Below are 25,566 nucleotides of genomic sequence, written 5' to 3' on the forward strand. Positions count from 1 at the left end.
CTATTGGACGTGAGATGATGATGAATATGTTAAATGTGAGCTGGACAAAGCAGACCAGAAATAAACCCAGCTGCTAAAATTAAACTTTAAAAAAGCGACCCTCAACCGCTTGGACTGGGAATTTCCACCAGTGTTTGGAGGTCCCCACCTAGACGCACAGTAACCTCTTAGAGACTTGGATGTTCTCCAGGAGAGCCAGTCCTTTTTTTTTTTTTTTCTTTAACCAGAGAAGGAATGATTAGTTGCAGCAAGGAGGGAGAATACCAGGGATCTTTCCCAAAGCAGTGTCTCCCAGGCTTTGCATATTTTAGGCAACCAAAACCAGACAGTCCTATTTTCAGACTTTCCTGTCTGCTCTGTTGACTGCGGCTGCAGCCCTGGTCACAGGGCAGACACCAGCCAGCCACTTCGGCACTCTCTAGTCAGAGCCCCCGCCAAGCCCCCTCCCACCCGCACCCAGAGATCTGGCTTCTCATTGGATCAGCGTGGGGACATGGGCGGCTTCCGATTGGTTTAGAGGAGGGGAGGTGCGTCCTGACGTCACGCCCGCCCGAAAAAGTCGGCCTGCTGCTCAGGGTTCTGGAGAGAGAATTCCGAGAAGAAAATAACCCGGAACAACCTGTGAGGGCCTGAGCCTGCCCTCTTTTGGAGCTGGGGTCCCCTCCCACCTATCAGGAGAGCTCCACCCCCCCCACTCCCCGCCAGCGCCGGGGTATCAGGTGACCTCAGGCCGGCGCAGTCACGTGACTAGGCGCGCCCGCCCGTTGTGGCCATGGCGGCCTCAGGCTCCGGTGTGGTGAGGCGAGTGGAGGAGCTCGGGGACCTGGCTCAGGCCCACATACAACAACTTAGCGAAGCCGCCGGCGAAGATGGTGAGGGAGCCGAGGAGAGGGAGGGAGGTGGGCGGGCGGATGGTTGTTCAGAGCTGGCGGTCGACGGCCGTAGGGGCTGAGGCTGCGGCCTGTTGTCCGTGTGGATCCCAGGCCAGGACTGCCGAAGGTGTTGCCCTTCTGGCCCGCGCTGTGGGGTCACTAGTCCATCTCCAAGAACTCACAACGCCTAAAGGCAAGGCGTTTGCTTCCAGACCCCATTTTTCATAACCCGTGAAAAGCGCTGAAATCCCAGTCATATTAGTGCTGCTTGTCCTTAACTGTCTCGGTAGCAACTGGGAAAAGGGGAAGATCTGGATGGAAGTACACGTGGAAGTTTAAATGAGTTGTTAAAGTTGGATGATGGTACGCAAATAAGTAATAGTTTTGCGTGTAGTAGAGATAGGCGTGTATAACAGTTCGACTTTTTCATTGCCTCGTTGTGAATTTCTGTGTTATGTTTTGGATTCTAAACTCAGCTGTAAACAATACAGAAGAGATTTACATTGGTATAATTTCGACGATTCTCTCACATTCATCACCTCAGGTCTCACAAGGGCCCTGTCAGTACTAGAATACTTTCTTGGAAATGTCTGAGCGGTTTCCTTTGAAAAACTGACGGAGAATTACTTGGACTTTTGTTCTCTTTCAATACTTACCAGCTGCCTCTACGTTTCTACATTATTTCCTTTTGAGTTTTGCACCTTTACTACAGATAGACAGTTTTAAAAATTCTTGTGGACTGTCTCATTGTCATCGAACTCATAGGAAAATAGTAGTGGAACGTTTTCCCAAGCGATTGAGTAGTTGGTGAATTTATTGAATAGGGTCCATGATAAAATGGCTCTAGTTCCAGTGAAGATTATTTGCTGGATTTTCTTTTCTTAGGGGTATGTTCTTAAAAACCCACAGACTACCCTGAGCTGTTTTCTTTTTTGGTTTGTGGTAAGTGAATCACATGACTAGTTAGTTCATGGACAGTAGTAGCTGTACCTGGAAGTGTATCTACGTTACTTCTAAGTAAGCTATTCAGTGATCTCCACCCCATTCCAACTCCATTAGAATCAGTCTAAAGAGATCAAAGAATGTATGCTATTCACTTACCATTGAAACCAAAAGCCATTGTCATTTTCCAATGGACGAGTTCTTTAATCCAGTCTAGAATGAGGACTGAAAATTAAAGTGGTATATATTCTTGTTTGGAGGCTTTAAAGTTCTGCAGTGTACTGGAATTAAAATAATAGTGGTCCACGTAATGAGCTATTCATCAGTATTACTAGCAAGATTTTCTTATATTTATGAAGTTTAATTAAAACATGGTTGCATGTATTTGAATTGAACTTGTATTTTCCCATAGCACAAAAATAATATGCACCTAAAATTTGTTCTTTAATGATATTTATATTAGGTTATACGGATTGATAGTTCCTGTTGTCTTTAAATTAGATCAGATACAACCAGACACTAGTCCATCTAAGAATACTCTCCTTTTTACCTCTGGTCAATTTTTGTTCATTTATTTCTCATTGTACAAGCATAGTATGTTTACTTTATGGAAATATACCATGAGAGGGACCTTTTCCAGGGACTATGTAAGAATCACTTTTCTTTGCCTTGTCAGTCACTACCTTGAATGGTTAGGAAAAATACTACATTTCATAAAAATTTTCTAAAATTGTGAGCCATTATCCCTCCACCTCTGTAATTATGTCATGAATTCATATGAGATACTCCTTCAGCAGCGGTTCAGTGAACTAAGTGCAAGTCTTTACATTTAAAATAATCCTGCAAATTAAGAAGAAAATATCAACTCAGTGTTTTAAGAAGTACCTAAGGAGTACCATGTTTCATACAATTTAGTTCACAATAGAATTTTTTTTCTGAGCTGTGTGGAGGATACTTCTGGGCTGGGGAGAGATAGGAGGGCAGTGCTAAAGAAGTAGTTTTCAATTTAGGTGAATAGTGGACCTTAAAGCGTTCAGAATCTGGTTTAGATACAGGTTAGGCTTTACCAGGGAAAACTTAAAGTCATCATATTATTGCCAACAGATGCAACTTAAGCTGGTGGTGCTTTTGTTCCAACGCTGAGCAGCTTACGTACCTGTGTAGGTGCTGAGGCTGGATCAGATGGACCCTCACCAAGTGCTACATTTTCTGTCCATTTGCCAGTGGGAGGAAAAGGATATATATTTCAGGAGGAAGCCACAGAGGGGCATACTTAGGAACTTAAGCGTCTTGATGGTGGGCATATTTAAATTTGACTACGTGAGATGATGCAGAAGTGTGGATGGCACCTTGGTATGGACACTTTGTAGGTTAGGGAGGAAAAATCCATAAGAAAAAGTGAAAACATCGAAGCAAAGAGAATATGACATAAGAGAAAAGGAAGAAATTAGACCATGTAGAGGGGAAGTGAGGGGGAGTTGTTTTTAGAGGGTATATCAGAGGTATTTAGTTTAATTTTGTCTAGGTTTTGAAGGCATAAGTAATTTGTCCCATTCCTAGGTTTTTAAAGGAGTAAAATATTCAGGTAGTTTGTGTAATTTTAATTGTAACAGCTGTTTGCATACATAAATACATAAACACAATTATAAAGTTATAATTGCTCAGAGTGCTTACATTTTATGAGGCATTTGATTTAATCAATCATGTTATTTTTTGGAGAATATATTTATGAAGTTATAAGTTAGTGGAAGTCCTTTCTGTAGATTTATATATATTATTTGTACTATTCCAATACAGGTTTTAAATTTATTGCTTAAACATTTTGAGTATGTCAACATCATAAAAGAAGCATTATGAAAATACAGATTGCACTTAAGAAATGGCAGCTGAACCTAGAAAGTTTTCAGTCCAGCTTTCAAGAATAAATTTCCATGATACATTTAAGTAGGATTAGGCATTATGATGTACTTCATGTTTTACGAAAGATATTATTACCATGCTGTAATAATTTCATTTCATCATTTTAGATATGTAACTTTTTTCATTTAAATGACACTCTGAAACTATGTGAAGTAATCATGGTTTTTTTTTTTGAAGAAAAATTAAGTCTTATTTATTTTTAAAACCAAACCACTAGGAAAATATATCACAGGCTTGAAACAGCAAACAGACATGCTGTATTATCATTTCAAGTAATAAGTTGGTTAAAACACAGCAAGGTCCTTAATAAAATGATAAGGTGCCAGAACTGGGGCAAGAACAATGCAGGTCGCAAAAGTGGTATCTGGTAACGGAGGGCTGTCCCTTTTTTTGCCCTAAAGGAGTCACAGCTCGTCCCTGAGTTGCTTACTTTTTCTTCTTTGACCTTCGTGTTGCCAGGGGATTGTCTCAACAGAGCTCTGTTATTACAGGGGGCAAAGTAAGCAATACTGGGTTTAGGCTTTCATTCTGTTATGTTTTATGAAAACAAGAGTTTTCCAAGGCCAGTACTTCATAGCTCTCTTAATTATGCAGCTAACAATTCCTCTTTTGCTGTTCATTCCTGAATACTAACATATAGCACAATCAAAATCCCCTTTCCCTTCAAGGGTATCACTGCAAGATTGTCTTGTCACTCAGCTGACTCTGCTGCAGACACTCTCAGGGCCCATTATGGCTGCCAGTTAGAGGGAAGGTTTGCTTCCCCTACCGGTGTGATAGCGCTTCTTATATTTTTGCAGGGTCTCCAGGCTGAAAGATGTCATGTGTGAGAATTTTAAGAAATGTGTATCCACATCTTGATGGCCAGAAATGAATAGCCGCAAGGACCCTTTCAAAGTTTTTATCCAAACTACCTCTCCCAACTCTGCATCTTAAAGTAACTTCATGCCCTTGTATATAAAACAAAACCAAGCAAAACAAATCCCCAGAAGCCCCCCTTTCCCCTTCTGAATTAGTGACCTCATGGATTTTGTTTTATTTCCAGTTTGTGGAAAATGTAGTGATCCTTCTGGTAAACAGGAGGTTGGCAATGAACAGAAACACCTCTCCTCACACTCCACCAGCTCATAAGCAGGTCAGATGAACCTGCCAGCCTGTTGATATCTGTGTACTAAGAGAAGCTGGTACCTTGGAGGGCTCTGGTTTGGTACAAGGGAGACTCCCTGCTGCCAGGATAAGCACTTGCCACATGAAATTCAGGCTCACAAAAACTCTCCTGTGCTATCTCTGACCCAAATTTTAGCACCAGGTTTTTTCACTTTCTAGGATTCAAACACAACGGAACCAGTGTCCAGAGGCAAGTGACATAGGCCTTAAACTTGCTGCCATCCTTAATTTCCTCATTCATAAACTTTAGAAAACCCAAATCCGCATTCCTCTTTTTAAATAGATTCCTGCCTTCAGCCCTGATGGCCAATAGCAGACATCTATTTCCCAATGGATGAGAGAGAGCTCCTTCATCTTGGTCACGGTTGGGATGAGGTTTATGTGGTCATCTACACACTTGGTCACGCAACTCTCCAGCTGCCGCTTCACCTGAAGCTCTTTACTCCCCGCATCTATTGAATCTTTGGCTTTGTCGTTGCAATGCATAGTGCACTGGGCCAGGCGGTCCTGGAACTTCTCTAGCTCGCTGGTCACCAGGGCCTGGGCTTGAGCCAGGGGTGCATGGCAGCGCTCAATGCACTGGTGCACTTGCTGCATGGACGCCTGGCTGTCCTCACAACAGCTGGCGCTGCACTGGAAAATGAGGCCCTGCATCTTCCGGATGTTCTGTCTCTCCAGACTCTTCACCATAGAGTCCACCGCCTCCTGCACCCGGAGCTGCTGCAGCTGTGCCATGATGACCCCACGCTGCTCCAGTAATCATGTTTTTATCTCTTATAGATCACTTTTTAATTCGGGCCTCTGCAGCTCTAGAAAAATTGAAACTTCTGTGTGGAGAAGACAAAGAATGTTCAAATCCATCAAATCTTCTTGAACTTTACACACAGGTACTGAAACAGATGTGGTTTCTAACGTTGTTGAGGCAGTTTGCTTATTTAAGAGGGTTACTCCAAAATTTAGGTGTGATGAAAGCAGTTTATTCTCTATTTAAAGTGTTTGTGTTAAAAAAACTGTATGTATAAAGCATATAGACTTGAAGCTGTAAGGCAGTAAGTATCCTTACAAAGAAGAAAAGTTTATTGGATGTGTTGATAAAAAAGGAAAAAAAATCTTGCAGATAACAGTATTGCTTCCTTTTATAGATAATTAAGCAAAACTCTCAAATGGGGCTTCCCTGGTGGCACAGTGGTTGAGAATCTGCCTGCTAATGCTGGGGACACGGGTTCAAGCCCTGGTCTGGGAAGATCCCACATGCCGCGGAGCAACTAGGCCCGTGAGCCACAACTACTGAGCCTGTGCGTCTGGAGCCTGTGCTCTGTAACAAGAGAGGCCGCGACAGTGAGAGGCCCGCGCACCACGATGAAGAGTGGCCACCGCTTGCCACAACTAGAGAAAGCCCTCGCACAGAAACAAAGACCAAACACAGCCAAAAATAAATAAATAAATTAAAACAAAACAAAACAAAAAAACACTCGTGCAATTTCCAAGGTGTGAAAGCTTAGTCAGAGGGAATGGAGGTTTCTATAAGGGCTCTGATTATTTTTTTTTTTCCCTGAAATTCACCTTTCCTTTGGATTCTCAACTTGACTACCTGTGCTTTTGTTATGCAAGTCCATAAGATTTTTCTGTTCCCCCCTTTTTTTACTTTCCTTTCAAATTCAGACCTTTCTACAGATAAGATCTGTTTTCTCAGTTTTCTCAAACACTGCTGAGGCAAGTGGACACTAAGAAACATAATTTTGAGGGACTTCCCTGGCGGTCCGGCGGTTAAGGCTCCGTGCTTCCACTGCAAGGGGCATGGGTTCGATCCCTGGTCAGGGAACTAAGATCCCGCAGGCTGTGCAGTGCAGCAAAAAAAAACCAAAACACATAATTTTATTATAGTAAGTAACACTTGTATACCACTTTATAGTTGACAGAGTGCTTTGTATGCCCGCCCTTGATTGCCAAGGGATAATAAAGATGAAGTGGTTTATAGGAAATAGAGTAAACTTAGTGAAGTTTCCAAAATGCACGTTCATAGCACTTAGGTGCCTGACACTCTGCTTTCTGTTAGGAGATACATGGAGATGCTTTCTGCCTTCCGATGCGGTTGAATGAGCCTGTAACAACTACCCACAACCCCCCGAGAGCTGTTACAATTTGGGAGAAATTTACCTCTCTTTTCTTTCAGAAGGTTCCTTGCTTGTCTTGTTTCTTTCACATGGGAGAGTTCTAAACATTTTAACTTATTTCTAAGAATAAGGCAAAAGAATTAGAAATATAGATTAAAATTCCCCAAACCCCTTTGGATCTTACTTATCGTTCTCAATCACCAGGTCATTTTCCTTAGTATGATAATCTCTCCCTTCCTGGCTTAGACCTTCTACACGAGAGCACTTAACACTTAAGTAGTGCTGTTTGCTAGGTAATGTTCGAAGTGTTTGCATATGTTAATTCATTTTACCCTCAAAGCAAGGGACTTTGAAAGGCATTTGGATCAGTTTCTTCATTTTGTCAATGAAGAAACTGGCTCCAAAACAAAGATAAAATATGACTTGTCCTTTGTTAGAACTCAGTTTCCTTAGTCTTAGTCCAGTAGATTAAACAAAGAAAAAGGATTGGGTAGTTTTAAAGTGCTGGTGCTTCATTTGAGAAACAGGTAATCCTTTGAAGATTCGGTATACAAAACTAGAGGTAGTGACCTTGTCTTGATATGGCAGGCATTTAGAAAATGTTCAGGAAGTATATATGTATAAATAGCAAAGACTATAATAATTATACTTTTCATAATTATATTGTATATAGTTAGCTTATCTGAATTAAAACATAAATACCCATTTTACTTTTTGAGGGAAACTAGATTATCTTAATTCAGTATTTTAGTAAAATCCTGTGAAGTTTACTATAAAGTTCATCTTAGATTATATTTATAGCTAGATATTTTGACTACTTAAATACTGTGCTAGAAGATTTAAATGTCTAATAAAGTATATATATGTAAGATTAAACTATAAGAATTATTTATTCAAGTTGAAATCATTTATACTTTTTTTTCTCTTTTACTTCAGGCTATTTTGGACATGACATATTTTGAGGAGAACAAGCTAGTAGATGAAGATTTTCCTGAAGATTCTTCACAAAAAGTAAAAGAGTTGATCAGTTTTCTTTCAGAACCAGAAATTTTGGTTAAAGAAAATAACATGCATCCAAAAGTAAGTTTTGCACAACTATGAATTATGGTGGAATGCTGCTGATTACTGTTATATTATCCTTTAGAATCTGTATTTTTTTTTTCTTAAATGTATCTTTGTTTTAAATTAAGATTGAAGGAGGGACATAAGAGTTGAACATTTCAGACTGATGTCACAACTCAAGTATCATATTTTTGTAAATATGTTTCAGAATGTTTGTTTGATGGAATTATATTGTAACTACAGTGCCTAGTAATTTTCTAAACATACACATTTGCTGTTTCTGCTCCCTTTACTTTTACAAGATGCTGTGTTTTCTTGAAGATCCCTAGTAACCTAATACCACATCTCTCGTCCTTTCAGTCTTCTGCCTGGACATTTGTTGCCTTTCTTACCAATGATCGCCCCATCCCTTGGAGGCCCTGCATGCTCCTCTTCGTCTCTAAGAAGCCTTGCTCTTGCTCTTTTTCAAGCATCTCCCCTCTCTTCCAATCTGGAAACATAGGCACTCCCCAAAGATATCTCCTTAATCCTCTGATAGTCTGTAGTTTGTCTTTGCTTGACAACTTGTTTTTACTGCTGTCTCTGTTTAGATGATTCCAAGATTTTTGTCTCTAGCCCTGGCTACTCTTTCAAGCAAATAATTTCTCATCTTGAACTGTCCGCTGGCTTTCTCTACGTAGATATCTTTGTTGCTCTTTGTGTTTATCAGGGAATGCTAACTGTGGAAACAAATAATCCCAAGTTTTAAATGCTACCACATAGTAAAAGTTTGATTTATTAAAATTGTTTTTGTGTATATCTTTTCATTGTTTTATTTTAGCAGTAGTAGAAATTGTTTCAAGTAACATATTTCTGAAAACTTATTTTTTCAGTCAGATTATGGAATACTTATATTTCAAATATATTAGAGAATTGGCTACTAAAATACTTGAACATCAATTTTCTAGAAATATTTGTAAATTGGAGTAGTTATTTTAATTTTCACGTAGCAATAGATTTCTATATTTCTAATTGATTCAGAGTAAGGCATTCCTGTGTAGGTTGCTAAGTAAAGAGCAAATTTTGTGAAATGAGTATTTTTTAATTGCTCAATATTTTGAAATTTAATTTTGATTTTTACAGACACGAAGTTTCTCTTTTTAGCTGTGTCTTTGTTGTATTTCAGCACTGCGATTTGCTTGGGGATGAACTCCTGGAATGTCTCTCTTGGAGACGAGGAGCCCTACTCTACATGTATTGTCATTCTCTGACCAAAAGGAGAGAATGGCTCACAAGAAAATCTAGCTTGCTTAAAAAGGTGAAAAAGCATTCCTCATACATGTTTTATTGTTGACATTTATAGGTTTCCAAAAGCTGTTTAGTACAGGATTAAGAGTAGAGGAATCAAAGGGCCTGGGTTGGCATTCCAGGCCTGTACTTACCAGCTATGTAATCTTAAACAAATTGGAATTACTGTGAAGATTAAATAAGATAACATGTAAAAACCCTTTGTAAACTGGGAAGTTTTATATGTTTTTTTTTAAGTTCTGGATTTTTATTTTTTATTGTACAAGATAGATAATCTATATTAATTTCTAAGCATATTTTTGGCCTGAAGAAAACAAACTTGGTTGTGAGCCTCTCTCTATCAGCAAATCACTCCTAAAGATCCCACATGACCCTGCTCCTAGGAAATTGTGGCCCTCTGATTTTTCTTGACTCTTCTGACCAAATTAGTAAATCCAAAGATCCTGTCTTAATATTTGTATCACTAAGGATCCTTCCTAACTTAGGTTGATTGTACACATGGTTTATGTGGGCCTGCAAATGAGAGGTCACACTTTCAGATGTAAAAGTTTGATCATAATATTTCTAAATTGTAATAAAGTACATCCATATTTTTAACAAGTTTTTGAACACATCTTTATTATCTTTAACCTCTTCTTGCTCTGATGACATTTTTGACAAGTATATTACTGAATCATGTGTTCTTGGTTAATGATTTCTCTTTTTTTCCCATACTCTTTTACTAATTGCAGGGTTATACTTATAAAAGTTTTGGGGTAGTAGGTCCTTATATTGTAATGTAATAATCATATGATATATCTGTATATTAGCCAATATTCTCTTGAGTAAAAATATTAACATTTGAAGTTTCTGCAGTTCTGCATCTAATACTTGGATTCTTTGTCTTTGACTTTCATTTAGTACCTTGTTGATGGAATCAGTTATTTGCTACAGATGCTGAATTTTCGGTGTCCCATCCAGTTAAATGAAGGAGTTTCTTTCCAAGACCTAGACACAGCTAAATTACTGAGTGAAGGTAATGTGATCCTTTTTGTAGTTTTCTAAGTGTTTTAAAGCATTTTTAAATTTTAAGAAGTTTACTAGATTTAACTTTGATTGAAATAAATTTCAGGTTACATTATAGACAGAAAAATAATAAAAGGGCTTTTTAAACAATTAAAAAAGTCTTCTCACGTAATATAGAGAAATACTGCTAATCTCTGCTTAGTAATTTAGGGACAGTAATATATCATGTTGCTTTTACTTACTTTGCATCCCCACAAAGCCCTGATCCTGCTCTAGGTTCAGCTAATTGTAACAGAGACTGGAGGTAACTTTTATTTTATTTTTATTTTTTAAAATTTATTTTATTTATTTATTTGGTTGCACCAGGTCTTAGTTGCGGCAGGCGGGCTCCTTAGTTGTGGCTGGCGGGCTCCTTTGTTGTGGCATGAGAACTCTTATTTGCAGCATGCATGTGGGATCTAGTTACCTGACCAGGGTTGAACCCAGGCCCTCTGTATTGTGAGCGCGGAGTCTAAACCACTGCACCACCAGGGAAGTCCTGAGACTGGAAGTAACTTTTAAACAAGGAGAAATTTACTGCTTTTTCACTGCAAAAAGGTCTAGAGCTCGTTATGGTGGCTTCATGGCATCATCAGGTTCCTATCTTTTTCCTCCATCGTCTTTCAAAGTGGAGCGCTACAGCTTCAGAAGGAGGCGAGTTATATAGAATGCATGTAAACAGTACTTGCCAGAGTTGTGCAACATGCATCCCTGTTGAGGACATTGCTTCCATTCTCAGTGTCTCAAGATGCTGCTGGAGCTCCTTCCATCTCACCTGTGTTCCAGTCCATAGGAATGGCAAAATGATGTTTCTTTCAGCCAGGTCTTTCTTTCATCCTTCTCAAGTTTGTTACAACACTTAGAACACTTCTACCTACATTTCACTGGCCAGAATTTAATCACATGGCTTCATATAGCTACAAGGGAATCTGGGATGTATAGCCCTTTACATGATACATTGCCATCCCAAATAATGTCTCTTTACTAAGAAAGAAAGGAAGAATGAATATTGGGTGGTAACTGCTAGTTTCTGTCATAAACTTATATGCACTTAAAAATGTTAGGAACTGGATATAGAGCATCATTTGGGTTTTAGACTGAGGTTTGAGAGGGAAGAACCACTTACTTTTAGCGTCTCTTTTTACAAATGGAAGAACTGAGGTCCTGATATGCCTGATAAGGTCACATAGCTGGCAAGTGATGTTAGGTTCTTTGTGTAAACTTTCTTTATGCTTCATCTGAAATTTTGGGGAAATTTTGATGGGGAAAATTCAAACATGGGGAATAAGAAGAAAACTTCTTAGGGAAAATTCTGTGTTTTAATTCTATAAGTGTATTTTAATTCTTTCTTTGTTAGCTTCTATAGGCTTTTCCTTTCCATTAGAAAACATCACACAGGAAAAAAAACACCATGATTTAAGAGCCATTAACATATGACTGGCTACTGTTGTCCAAAAGTTGTTACCTTCAGTTTATTCTGGCAAGTAGCTTGTCCTAAAAAAACTTGTGACTATAAGGTGCTCCTTCAGTGGGCATGATGTTTTGACAAACATGGGGTGTTTTGATTTATTTGTGGGAAGTATTTATTCCAGGTAACTAGTGAACCGATTACCTGCATTAAAAATGATCTTTCTAAAATTTCCTCACCCACATGGATTGATTTAAAAGAAAAAGCAGAGATGGGCATTAAAGCTTATTTAGAACCAAAGAAAAGAGCACAAGTCACCAATTTCCCTTATTCTCCCATTTCTAGTCATAAAGTCATATATTCTCATGGCCTAGAATTTTTTTATCACGATGCTTGTGATACTGGTGTCTTCTCTTGGATTATAATTGATTACACTCGCCTCTATCTTCCATTGCTTCTTCAACAGGGGAATCAAAGGCACAGAAAGGGTCTCTTTTTTCCAGGAAACAACAAAACAGCATCAACTCCCTAGCAGTTTTGCCACAGGCATCAGTTCTCTTTTGGTGCTGACTTCTTGCTCTCATCTAAAGCAGTTTGTTCCTCCCTACTTCATTCCTCAAGATGTAGATTAGAAGCCAGGAAGCCTACTTTTCATAGGCTAAATTACTCTTAAGGCCCTGGTGGAGTGGTTCTAATTTTTTTTTTAATTTTTTGTTAGTCAATATAAAAAACATAATTCGGAATAATTCTTAGTACTAATTAGAGAGAAAAGTTCTATGTGAATCATCAAAATATTTTTGTGGCCAGATCTTAATGATAATTTGCCTGATTTTACATAAAACTCAAAACAGTGTATACTTAGTATGATTTTTATTTCGTTTTCCAAGGTGAGATAATCATTTTGTCCTTTGGTCATTACCTGTATGCCATTAAATTTTCAGCTTTTAAAAATTACCAGGTAATGTATTCAGTAAATCTTTTTATCTCATTTCTATGGTTCATTCTTCTGTGGGCCCTTATAAAAATAGCCTTGTCAGGATAACTCTGGAGTTAACTAGGTTAAAAGATTGTTCAGCTGTGCACATCCTTGGGTTATGCCCTTTTTATGCCACTGAAGAGCCCCCTTCCCAGCAGCCTTTGGCTCATAGCTTAGCCCAGAACCTGAATTTCAGATGGCTTAAAGGAGCAGCTCTGAATTGACATCACTAATTGCTTGGGTAGCTTGTTTAAAAATACAGATTTCTTTTCTTTTCTTCTTTTTTTTATGTTATCTTTTTTTTAAAAATTAAATTTATTTATTTATTTTTGGCTGCGTTGGGTCTTCGTTGCTTTACGCGGGCTTTCTCTAGTTGCAGCGAGCAGGGGCTACTCTTCGTTGCAGTGCTCAAGCTTCTCATTGCTCTGGCTTCTCTTGTTGTGGAGCACAGGCTCTAGGTGCGCAGGCTCAGTAGTAGTGGCATGTGGGCTCAGTAGTTGTGGCTTGTGGGCTCTAGAGTGCAGGCTCAGTAGTTGTGGTGCACAGGCTTAGTTGCTCTGCGGTATGTGGTATCTTCCTGGACCAGGGCTCAAACCCTTGTCCCCTGCATTGGCAGGCAGATTCTTAACCACTTCGCCACCAGGGAAGTCCCCCAAAATACAGATTTCTGTGTATCACATTCAGGTTCTGATTTAATATGTGGAGTTCAGGAATCTATTTTTATAATCTACCGTAATTATGATGCAGTCAGATTTAGACATCAGTGCTTCTAGAGAATGCCAGTCTGGCCACCTTTTTTTTCCTATGAAGGTCATCTTTCTGCCATCACTTTTACTTCATGGGTTATTCACTCTCTTCCTCCCTGCACCCCGCACTCTCTTGATGTGTTTGCCAAGGATATAAGCAGTGCAAAGTGAAGTATTTTATTGAAAACAATGCTGATCATTAGCAGAAAAAATACCAAGGAAAATTTGTAGCAGCAAAAAGACTATAGCTACAGAGTAATGGATTCCTTGGCGGAGTAGAGAGGGAGAATGTGTAATTTTTACGTTGTTCATTTCTTCCTTTGGTATTTTAATGCAGTACAGTAGTTTAGCATAGTCTGTGGACCAGCAGCCTCACCCTAGGTCCTAGGACTTTGTTAAAAATGCAGATTCATAGACCCAATCCCATACCTGAATCTGAAAGTTTTGGAGGTGGGAGCCCAGCAATCAGCATTTCAGCATGTCCTCCAGGTAATTCTAATGCAGGCTAAAGTTTGAGAACCACTCTTTAGCATATAGCTATTCATTCTCTCCTCAGAAACACCTTTCCAAAGGATATCTGTGTACCTTGTTTAACCATCACTCCTTGTTAATATAAAGGATGAGGCTAACTTAGAGTTGGGCACAAATTGAATGCCAGCTCTCCCTTAAGCAAACACTTCTCATCTTTCCCAAGTGGCTTCACTTTGTGGGACTTACTTCAGCTCTTCCTCCTGCTTAAAAGTTAACCTTCTTTTCATTTTTGCTTCTGTCTCCTTACTCCCCTCTACCAGTCTTTTGAGGAATAATTAGGGTGTAGGATCACAAAAATGAAAAAGGATATAAATTCAGTGAAATGTCCTATCTAATATGAAATATAATTCTGCAGTGAAAATCGTTAATTTGGAAAAAACAGCAAACTATTCCTTAAGAAAACTCCATGAAATTAAGGAGGGCATGTGGAATCTTGATTTTTGTGAACTGGGGCTTAAAGAGCTTTGGTGAGTTGTACAAAGTCAATAATTTACACCCAGATCCTCTTGATTCTAGGTCTGTTTCTTTTTATATTCTAAATAACATCTAATGCTATTCCAGCTTTTTCTATGAGGTTTATGACCTTTTAGCTATGAAGAAATGAAGTGAAAAGAAGTGATTATGGGTAATATGCATTGTACTTACTGAGTTGTTTTATACATAGAAAGCATAATTTATAGAGTGTAGCCCATCGTATGTTCATGAATGCAAGCCTCAGATTCTGCTCTTATTTCTTTTGTTGATATAGCAGTGTAATGAATCAGTTTGTCTGCTAAGCTTATTCCTTCTCTTGCTACTATTTATAAGCTGAATTGGAGGTGAGGTGAAGGGTTACCTATAGGGACAAACTCTGAGACTACCAAAAACTTGCAATAGATTTAAGATAATACAAACTGTAACAGTTTTGGAAGCTGAATTTTTCTTGTATTTTTATACCTCTAGTACTATCATAGTCATTTCTGATGAGCCATATTAGGTGAGCAACTGAGATTATGATGCTCATTTATTTGAGGTAAACTTTTCTAGTCACACAAGTACCTGTCTAGTAGAATAGATCATTTATTTGTATTTTATGACTTGAAGAAGTTAAATAGTCATATAATTTAATAGCACTTCATGCATTTTTATTTTATGTGTTTCTTAAGAAAATTCCATGAAATAAGTAGGGCATGTGGAATCCTGATTTTTGCAAACTGAGGTTTAAAGAGCTTTAGTGAGTTATACAAAGTCGATAATTTATCCCCAGATCTTTACAATTCTAGGTCTTTTTGTTTTTATATCAAATTAATATACTTTGTGTGTCATAAATGTTTAATTATATAATCACCTTCCATAATAAGCACGCTTTCAACTTTTGATGGGAATCCTGCAATGTATTCCTTTTTCCTGGGAACATAAAGCATCTTGGATACAATTTAACATCTTTGGTAACTTAGAATCATATGGCCTCTAAGGGACATGATTATGCAGGATCATCTCTGTACAATGCTGTAGAAATATAGGAACTGTATTATTGATCCTGAGTATACCCCTAAATAAAAGCTGTGTTCATGGATGGGATTGAGGGAATCTCTGAGTACTCTGAAATTGTATGTGGAATATGGGATGTACGTTCTGGGAGAGGTTCCATCGATTTAGATTAGATTCTCAAAGAGATCCTAAAGCGAACACCAGAAAGATGAACACACTGACCTATATGATTCTTTAAAAATAATTCTTTTTTTGGGGAGGGTGGGATTGGGTCTCTTTTATAGATAAAATAGAGATAGAAGTGCCTATGGAATGAGGATTGTGTTAGTGATATTTGGCTTTTCTAAGTACAGCTGTTAAATGAGAAGGGAAAATGCTTAATGATGTAAAAAGATTTTATTAGAGTCTTAATCACCAGGGTTTCTTTTTAAATTTTTAACTTCTAATCTCTCAACTTAAATGACTTTCCCAGGAATATTTAGTGACATTCATTTGCTGGCTATGATGTACAGTGGAGAAATGTGTTATTGGGGATTGAAGCATTGTGCAGATCAACAGCCAGAAAATCATGAAGTGGATACTGGTGTTTCTGGAGCAAGCTACACTACACACAAAGAACCTTTGGATTTCCGAGAAGTAGGAGAAAAAATTTTGAAAAAGTATGTATCTGTGTGCGAAGGACCCCTGAAAGAACAAGAATGGAATACAACAAATGCAAAACAAATTTTAAACTTCTTTCAGCATCACACTAACTAGTAAGTTCATCTACTCCTTTTCAAACAGGAAAACAAAAAGGCTCAGGAAATGGAAGTTCCAGAAGAGAAGACATATTGATACTGAATTTAGGAACATTACACTACATAAAGATAGCCAGCATGGTTACCCTTTTTTAAATGCCATCACCATCTTTCACTATATATTCTTTTTATTTAAAAAAAAAAAAGATTTTTTTTGATGTGGACCATTTTTAAAGTCTTTACTGAATTTATTACATTATTGCTTCTGTTTTATGTTTTGGTTTTTTGGCCGTGAGCCATGTGGGATCTTGGCTCCCCGACCAGGGATTGAACCTGCACCCCCTTCATTGGAAGGCAGAGTCTTAACCGCTGGACCACCAGGGAAGTCCCTCACTATATATTCTTAAACCTGTGAAGGAATGATTCTTTAATATCTAAAATGGCATTTATGTTATTCTAACTCACTCTGAACTACAGATATCCTGTAACTAATACTAAGGAGAAATCCAATTTATCTCTATAAAGAGTTTTTTTCTATTACTTCAGATTTTTTTTTATTGTGGTACAATATACATAACATAAAATTGAACATTTTAACTGTTTTTAGATTATTTTTTAATCTCCCTGTCTTGAAGGTTGCTGCACTTCAGAGATTAAAATCAAGTCCCCTCTTTGCTTTGTATATATGCTATAGATATAAAAATTGGCAAAATGAAAAATTTTGACCAACATCCATGTACCATTTCCAGACTAAGATAAATAATGAAAGACTCCACAAAAGAATTTTTGTTTGTTTCACCACGTACTACTAATGGCATTTAAACTTTTTAGTCTATTAGGCATTTTATAAAAATTTCAAAATTTTCCTATTTTGTTTCAAAGAATATGCACGGTTTATTAAATGAGTAATGAAGATAAAACCATGTTAGGTTAGTCCGCCATTAGTCTTATGTCTTTAGAGCACATCTTTTCATGTTTTGAAATTTTAATAGTTTTTGTCTTTAATTGTAGGGGTGAGTGTTAAAGGCCGAGAGCCCCACCTGGTATCTTGCTGACAGTCTTTCTGTCTACCTCAGTTCCTGTTGTCGTCTTGGGATGATCTGTCTGATACCTTGCCAATATCCTTCACCTCTGGGCCGTTGACTTCATCACATTCCAGGAACTTAACTCCCACGGCCTCAACATGAATATCACCATCCTGAGTTTCTCTTTCTGAAATCTTAAATTTCAATAGCTAATGACATTCTTATCTTTCCAGTTTTTTACTTCCTCATTTTGATTGATTCTTCTCCCTCTTATTTCTTTTGTATCTCTTTAGCTTCCTCATAGCCTCCTCCTCTTGCTGCCCCCTTTTCTCCTCACCATAGCCTCTTTCAGATTTTCTTCCTTCCCTGTCCAGCCTTGGCCTTATGGGGCACCATATGACGTGCTCTCCACAGTCCCTTCAAATCCATCTTCCCCTGGTCTTTCAGCCTAATCATTCTGCAGTCCCTCAACATTGAATTAATCCTATCGTTCTACCTTCTTTTTTGGGGATGCTGAGTTCCATGTGAAGTTCCTGCAGCTCCTTCAAAGTGGAATCACTCTAAGTGTCTTGCCTTCAGCTTTAGAAGAGCCCTCAGTGTAAGCCTTTTGTCTGTTACTAGTGTGGCCCCTGTCCCTTTCCCACTGTGGCTAATCCAAACCTCTAACTTGCCTCATCACTCTCCTCTGGCCCTTTGTCCCCTCCCCTAGCACATGGCTGTTGGTCCTGTCTTACAGAAAATAGAGACTATGAGGAGGTCAGTGTTTGTTCACCCATTTTGCCCTGCTCATGTCCCCGCTTTGAGGAGGAAAAGAGGTATCCTGCTTCGTGTTGAAGACTAGTCTCCACGTTTCCTCTCTGCCGGCTCCCTCATTCCCCCGACGCTTCTCTTTTTTCTGCCAATATCCTGTACGTATTGCTCTTTTCCAGAATACTGTTTTTTCTTTTTCCTCCCTCTTCTCCCATTTTTCCTTCCTTCCTTCCTTTCTCCCTTTTTTCTTTTTTACTTACTCTAAATACAGTTGACCCTTGAACAACACAGTTTTGAACTACGTGGGTCTACTTATACGTGGGTTTTTTTTCAGTAGTAAATACTACAGTACTACACAATCAGTGGTTGGTTGCATCTCCGGATACAGAGGAATTGCAGATATGGAGGGCTGACTAAAAGTTATATGCAGATTTTTTTTTTTTTTTTTTTCCGGTACACGGGCCTCTCACTGTTGTGGCCTCTCCCGTTGCGGAGCACAGGCTCCGGACGCACAGGCTCAGCAGTCATGGCTCACGGGCCCAGCAGCTTCGCGGCATGTGGGATCCTCCCGGACTGGGGCACGAACCCACATCCTCTGCATCGGCAGGCGGACTCTCAACCACTGCGCCACCAGGGAAGCCCTATATGCAGATTTTTGACTGCTAGGAGGATTGCACCCCTAACTCCATCATTGTTCAAGGGTCAACTGTGCATTTATGTGATGTTATTGATAGCCACAGCTTCTATCACCTGTAATGTTAGGCTGACTCCCAAACCTGTAGCTTGAAACCCAGCTTCTGCTTTCTAAACCTTCTTTCTAACTGCCTATTAAATATCTTCACTTAGACATCCCATAGTAATTTTAAATTCGATATGTTCAAACAACTAATCCTTACTTTTCATCTAAAATCTTTTCCAGTTCATGTTTTCTCTTTTTTTGATCTTCCACGAAGCAGGGCAACACAGAATGCTGTAACCTACTTCTGCCTACCTTGCCAGCCACATCTCTGCAGCTCTTCCTGTGTGATCATTTTCTAGTCCAGTGTTCCTTAGGCTCATTTTTGATCAACATTCTGATGGAGCTGCTTGGGACAAGGAGAGTCTCTCCCTATCTCTGCCTTTGTCTCCTTGTTTATCCTTACACAGCTAAGAAGATTTTTATTTAACTTAGCTTTTACAAGTTTTGCTATGAAAATAACCTTTGTGCTTTCTAAGTATAAATGTTTAAATCATAGACTGCCCACCCTCACCCCACCCTTTTTGGAGAATCATGATCAATCACAAGTATACTAGTTCCTTCCCCAATGTGCTGTGTGTATTTTTTCCTCAATATCCTCGTTACTTCTGGCTGGAACACTTTGCCCTTCTTTGTAGTCAAGTGAATACCTATTTATCCTTTAGGACTCAGCTCCAGTGATATTGGATCCATAAGGCTTTTTCCAGCCCTTTTCAGTCAAAGTTACATGTCATTCTGCTTCTGCTCCCTGAAACTTCCCCAACCCATGTTATCACACTGATCACATTGCTTTATAGTCATTTTTCTTATGAGTTGGCAAACTCCATATTTTAAAAATGTATCTTTATGTATAGTGCTTAATGAATAGTAGGCCCTTAGTAATGTTTTTGAATTAATAAGAGGTATGATTCTTAAGTGCTGAAGTCTGCCACAAAAGGGTTACTGCTCTTGGATTCCAAACTGCCCTGACCTCTGTACCAGTGGTTGACAAGGCCAAGAGGGAATTACTCCTCAGAGGAGTAAAGTATCATTTAGATCTAGAACCAGAGAAAAGTAGAGAGCTTTCTCTTCAGAAGCTGGGAACTCCATTTTGTCTTCATGACCCTGTGAACCACTTGGGTCTCTCACTGGTTGGTACACTAATGGGGCTACTGTTGGGTGCTTTTTGTACAACTTTTTCATCCCCCACACAATTGGAGAATAATTTGTAGACCATAACAGTTATAATGCTTTTTACTGTGATGTATTACAAAACAGTGGACAGTACATTTTTGTATGTGTTAAAGCCTGCTATGTAAATTCTGTTTCATTTAGAATGGATTAACTTCAAAATACCAAATACTCCACATAAGAAAAGTACTATAATTACTGTAATTCACTCATCAACAACTATTATGTGCCTATTACATGCTAGGTTTTATCCTAGGCACTGAGTATATAGCTTTGTAAAACACCAGAGTTTGTTTCTAGTGGAGGAAGTTAACGCATTTTAAGAAATAAATGTGTAGCTTGGTGAGTGATGAGTGCTATGAAGAATAAAGCAGGGCATGGGGCTAGTGTGACTCAAGAGGGGTGCTGTTTTATTTAGGGTGGTTGGGAAGGCACCTGTAAGCACCTGTCCACTTCAGCATTTGGCTCTACCCCTCTGGTTGAATACTGTTCAGTGTGCCATTGCACATTCAGTATATTCATGAAGTTTCTCTTTCTTATGGAAGTTTTGATGCTGAAATAAACAATGAATCACTACCTAAGAACTTCTCATTTTGATCCCATTTAAAGGGTTTCTCTCCAGTGTGGCCCTTACTAATGGGTAAGTGATAACCTAAAGACCTTGTAGCATTTATTACACTTGCAGTTTCTCTCCATTTTGAACTCTGATGGTTACTAAAACTCTGTTAAAGGATTTTTCATAATCCTTAAATTTGTATGGTTCTTTTCCATTATGAATTTTCTCATGTTATCTAGGCTTTGAGACTTAGTTAAAGGCTTGTCTGCTTTGCTGCATTTATAGGGTTTCTGGCTACTGTAAATTGTTTGATGCTGATTAAGGTGCAGATCATGAGTGAAGACTTTCCCTTACTTGTTTGCATACAGTAGAGTGAGGTGAGAGTCATTGGCTAAAACCCCACAATGAAATTTACATTCCTGCCTTTACAGTCAGTCCCACTGGGAATTCTCTGATGTTCATTAAAGTGGGAGATTCATTTTAATGCCATTTTTTAAAAACCCACAGCTGGCTTATATGCTAGTTTTAGATTGCTTGTCACTTTTCTCTCTCCACCTTCCAGGGCTCCTTTTCTGACTCCCATAAGGATACCCCTTCTACCACAGAATACAGGATTCCATAGTTCTCTAGTATCACCTCCTTGTATTATTTTTTTTAACACAATATGAGCTATCATGGAAGTATTACATTAACATACATTTAATGTATCCACAGTTAAAATATGCATTATGTATTCGTGCTGCTGTTCCTTACTGTTTTTTATTTTCCTACTTCTAGTGAAAATTTCCAAGTAAAATGTTTTGGAGCATATAAAATTTAAAAAAAAATAAAACTATAGTCCCATATTTGTATCTTTATTTTCTTTTATATCTGAGTGTTGTGTCAGAATGAAAACTTTTATCATGTTAGTTTATGATTTATAATCAAGCAGGACCCTATGGGGCCTTTCTGGGACAGATTCCTCCCCTCCCCCCATGTCCTCTACCTGCCTCTTGTTTATAGAAAAACTTTAGCCTCCTAGGCTTTCCCCAAGTTCCAAAAATAAATTTAATCAGAGAAGTGAGAAAATGCAGAAACAAAGGAAAACAGTCAAACAGGACAAAATAATAATGGTTTAACCATTAAACAAAGTCAAGGACCTTTCGTTCCTCCTCAAGGGTTATAGATAATATTCTGAGCCATACCCTTAGAGCTGTTTTGCAAATACTGAAAATCCCACCAGGTGGAAGAAGTTAACTATATGCTACCCACAAGCACATAGACCCCAGACTGGTTGGAACCAGAAGGTTGATGTTGCTGACTCCCGATTACCTCATCACCAACCAATCAGGAGTGTCCACGAGCTGACCATGCACCCCGCAACCCTCTCCCTCGCCCTGTCTTTAAAAACCTTTCTCTGCAAGCCATCAGAGAATTTGGGTCTTTTGAGCATTAGCTGTGCATGCTCCTTGTTTGGCGCCTGAGGTAGATGCTGCGCTTTCCTTCACCACAACCTAGTGTCAATAGATTGGCTTTACTGCATAAGGGCAAATGGACCCAAGTTTGGTTTGGTAACATACTGACGATATTATTTCTTCTGGTCCTGATAACTTTCAGACAGGGTGGTTTATTGGTTAGGAATATGGGTAGAGGCCTGATTAAATCCCAGCTCTGTTGTTTCCTAGCTGTGTGATTCCATATAAATTATTTAACCTTTCTGTGCCTTAGCATTTTATTAACACAGGAATAATAATAATATCTACTTCACGGGTTATTGAAGAATAAATGAGTTAATATTCAGAGTGCTTAGTTCAATGCCTAGCACATGGTAAGAGCTCAAAAGTTATTTTCCTTAATGGCCAGTTCTATGTATTGGCACACCTCACTCATCATGCTAAAAAGTACCATAATACTCAGGAACCAGAATAATTGAGTGACAAACTCTTGTTCTGACCGGTGAGCACTCACTGCCCTTTGCTCAGTACAAGTGGTGGTGGCCATTCTAAATGGGAAGAAGTTTTCAGAGAAGAAATCACTGGCTGTATAGGCATCTTAAATGTTTGTAATAAGTGTGGCTGGGAGAAAACCTACAATTAATTTTCATAAGTTTTCAGCCTCAGACTCCAAAAGTATATATACCTGCTGTATACTAACTTCCACATTTACCAATCAGCTTGACTGACTTGGCTTCTGGTCTCACTCTTACCTTTTGGTCTCTTATCTCACAAGTCAGATGCATTTAATTAATATTAGTCATCTAAATATTATGGATACCCTATTTAAAAATAGATTAAACTGGTAAATCCACATGATTGAGTAGCATGTAGCTTTAAAAACCAAAGAGGAATATTTCTGTAAAATGCTATGGAGTGGCCATATTAAGTGAAAAACAAGGTGGAGAAGGTGTATAGTACTATTTATTTAAGAAAGAGTATAAATGTGTGTAATAATCTTGTTTGCTTATATTTAAAAAAAAAACTTTAAAAAACGGTTACCTATGGTGGAAGTGGGAGATGGGGGCAGAGGAACCAGTTGGAGGGGATCAGGATGGAAACTAGACTTCTCTGAATATATGCTGAATTTTGTATTTTTTACATCAGAATGAAAGAAAACCCCTAAAAATCCAAAGCAAAATGAAACAAATGAGCTGTAATTATGTAGCAAGTTGGTGGCTTCAACACACAGGAATGTATCAGTTATCTTTAAAGCACAAAATTTTCACACCCCTAGTGGGATATCCCCAAGGGCAAAAGGAGCTAGAAAGAAATCAAACTCCTCGGTACTTACATTGTTAATAACTATGAAAATCAGAAATGTATTGAGGATTTTCAGTGTAAGAGAAAAGAGACATGAAACTGAATAAGGTAAGTAAAAATTCTGTAATTTTAAATTTGAATGGGAAATAACAGTATGAAGACCATTAAATAATGTCTAAATACCATTTCCCATTAAAACGAACTAGGGCTCCTTAGAGATAAGGCCGATTCAGTTCTTGGGCAGGGCAGTCAAATGGTTGATGAGGGACAATTTTTCTTTAATTCATCTAATAAAAGGAATTACAAAATTTGAAAAGCAACATTTTGCACCTTGTAAATAAAAAACAATCATTGGTAACTAGAATCTGAGCTAGTAAATACAGTTTATTTCATTTTATTATTCACTCATATTCCTATATATGTATTCAAATTTTTCCATAATAAAAAATTATTTGAACACATTATTTTACAAATGTCACTTTCTTTCTAAGAAAGCTTAGAACCATTTCAGTACTCCATACTTAAACTGATTTTTTTTTTTCTTGTGTTAGTTCTTTCTTGTTCCTAGAGAGGTAGGAGAAATGCCAATTAATTCATGGCTCTTTTTCTGGTCTGGACAGCCTCACAGAACTAAGCCTTCAAGTGGGTTGGTTATTGGCCCCTGGCAGTGGCATGCAAGATAAATAATGAAACTAAATTCAGATCTCACAGAACCTCAGTTATTGGGCTTTATTGAGTTTCTGTTATTTGACATTTAGATCCCCAGATACTTACTTTTGAAGTGCAAATACAAACCGATAAGCCCTGTGTCCGTTAAGCAGTATGGCGCTCTGCTATGTGGAATATAGATCAAATATGGATATAGATACAGATAGGGGGAGAGAGGTGAATATATATTATGTTAAATATATGTATGTCTTTAAATATTTGTACATACACACAAGGTATGTGTATGTTCCCTGTAGCCTATCATGATCCTTAAAGACCTGAATGGTTTTATGAAGTTGCTGATCCTGTCTTCTATTTTGAAGACTATTAAAAAATGGGATTAATTTCCCACTCTTAGACATATATCTGGACAAAACTAAAATTCAAAAAATACTGCACTCCTATGTTCATAGTAGCACTATTCACAATAGCCAAGACATGGAAACAAACTAAATGTCCATTGGCAGATGAATGGATAAATAAGATGTGGTACATATATATACAATGGAATATTACTCAGCCATAAAAAAGAATAATGCCATGTGCAGCAACATGGATGGACCTATAGATTACCCTACTAAGTGAAGTAAGTCAGACAGGGAAAGACAAATACCATAAAGATACCACTTATACGTGGAATCTAAAATATGACACAAATGAACATATCTACAAAACAGAAACAGACTCAGGCATAGAGAACAGACTTGTGGTTGCCAAGGCGTGGGGGAGGGATGGGGTGGGAGTTCTGGGTTAGCAGATGCAAACTATTATATATAGAATGGATAAACAACAAGGTCCTACTGAACCGCACAGGAACTATATTCAATAGCCTGTGCTAAACCATAATAGAAAAGAATATAAAAAAGAATGTATATACGTATAACTGAATCACTTTGCTGTCTAGTAGAAATTAACACAACACTAAATCAACTATGCTTAAATAAAAAAGTTGCAACAACAAAAAGATTAATTTTTTTAAATGGGTGATTTGGGTAATATGTGAGAGAAGATTTTGACAATTGACATAAGACAACGGTGGACGGAGGCTGATTCCGAAATTTAGAAATTTCCATATTTGAATATTCTCACGAAGAGAAGGGATAGCTGCATGGCCTGGAAATTGCACTCAAGTGCTGGTTGACAGTTTAAACCAGATTACGTAGAGATACTAAGCCCCAGATAGTGGAAGAGGGCTACCATCTTTTGCATAAGTAAGAGTCTCCCAGACCCAGGCAAAGTGGAAATGGGTCCCAGACAGAGGGACCCACCTTGGGTGAAGTAACGAAGTTATAAAGGGTCAAAGGGCGAGAGGTTTTATACCAACGGGTGAGGTCGGCGCGCCTAAGGTTGAGGCGTGGAGTAAGGGGAGCAGTGATTGTCGGCTGGAACCTCAAGCTCAACTGGGAACCACGCTCAATCGGGCCATCTCTCAGTTCTGTCCCCGTCTCTGGAGGCCTCTCCACCGGGGGTGCGGGGGCTGGGGGGGGGATGGAGGCGGCAACGGGGGGTGGGGGAAGGGAGGGAGCGGAGGCGGGGCGGGGCGGGGCGGGGAGCTGGGGTCGGACACGCCGGCGTCACCCTGCGGCGCGTCACGTGCGGCGTCGGCAGCC

General features: G+C 38.6%; 1 protein-coding gene and 1 pseudogene across 3 annotated transcripts; one reads left to right on the forward strand and one right to left on the reverse strand.

Annotated features, from left to right (window-relative positions):
• The first annotated feature begins 512 nt into the window (after positions 1-512).
• RIMOC1 (RAB7A interacting MON1-CCZ1 complex subunit 1) lies at positions 513-21,556 on the forward strand. 2 transcript variants are annotated; one of them, XM_079915268.1, is made up of 6 exons: positions 513-872; positions 5,682-5,788; positions 7,952-8,095; positions 9,243-9,374; positions 10,265-10,379; positions 14,425-15,756. In XM_079915268.1, exons 1-6 carry the CDS (start codon positions 773-775, stop codon positions 14,538-14,540), a joined length of 714 nt encoding a protein of 237 aa, XP_079771394.1. In that variant the 5' UTR covers positions 513-772; the 3' UTR covers positions 14,541-15,756. The 2 variants fall into 2 exon arrangements, with proteins under 2 accessions (XP_079771394.1, XP_079771393.1); XM_079915267.1 differs by lacking the exon at positions 14,425-15,756 and adding an exon at positions 16,012-21,556 and having other exon boundaries at positions 519-872.
• LOC307183159 (protein FAM136A-like) lies at positions 5,222-5,673 on the reverse strand (annotated as a pseudogene). Its single transcript has one exon. The product of its transcript is annotated as a protein FAM136A-like (transcript).
• Positions 21,557-25,566: the final 4,010 nt, after the last annotated feature.

This window comes from Stenella coeruleoalba, assembly GCF_951394435.1.
Source record: "Stenella coeruleoalba genome assembly, chromosome: 3".
Taxonomy (NCBI): Eukaryota; Metazoa; Chordata; class Mammalia; order Artiodactyla; family Delphinidae; genus Stenella; species Stenella coeruleoalba.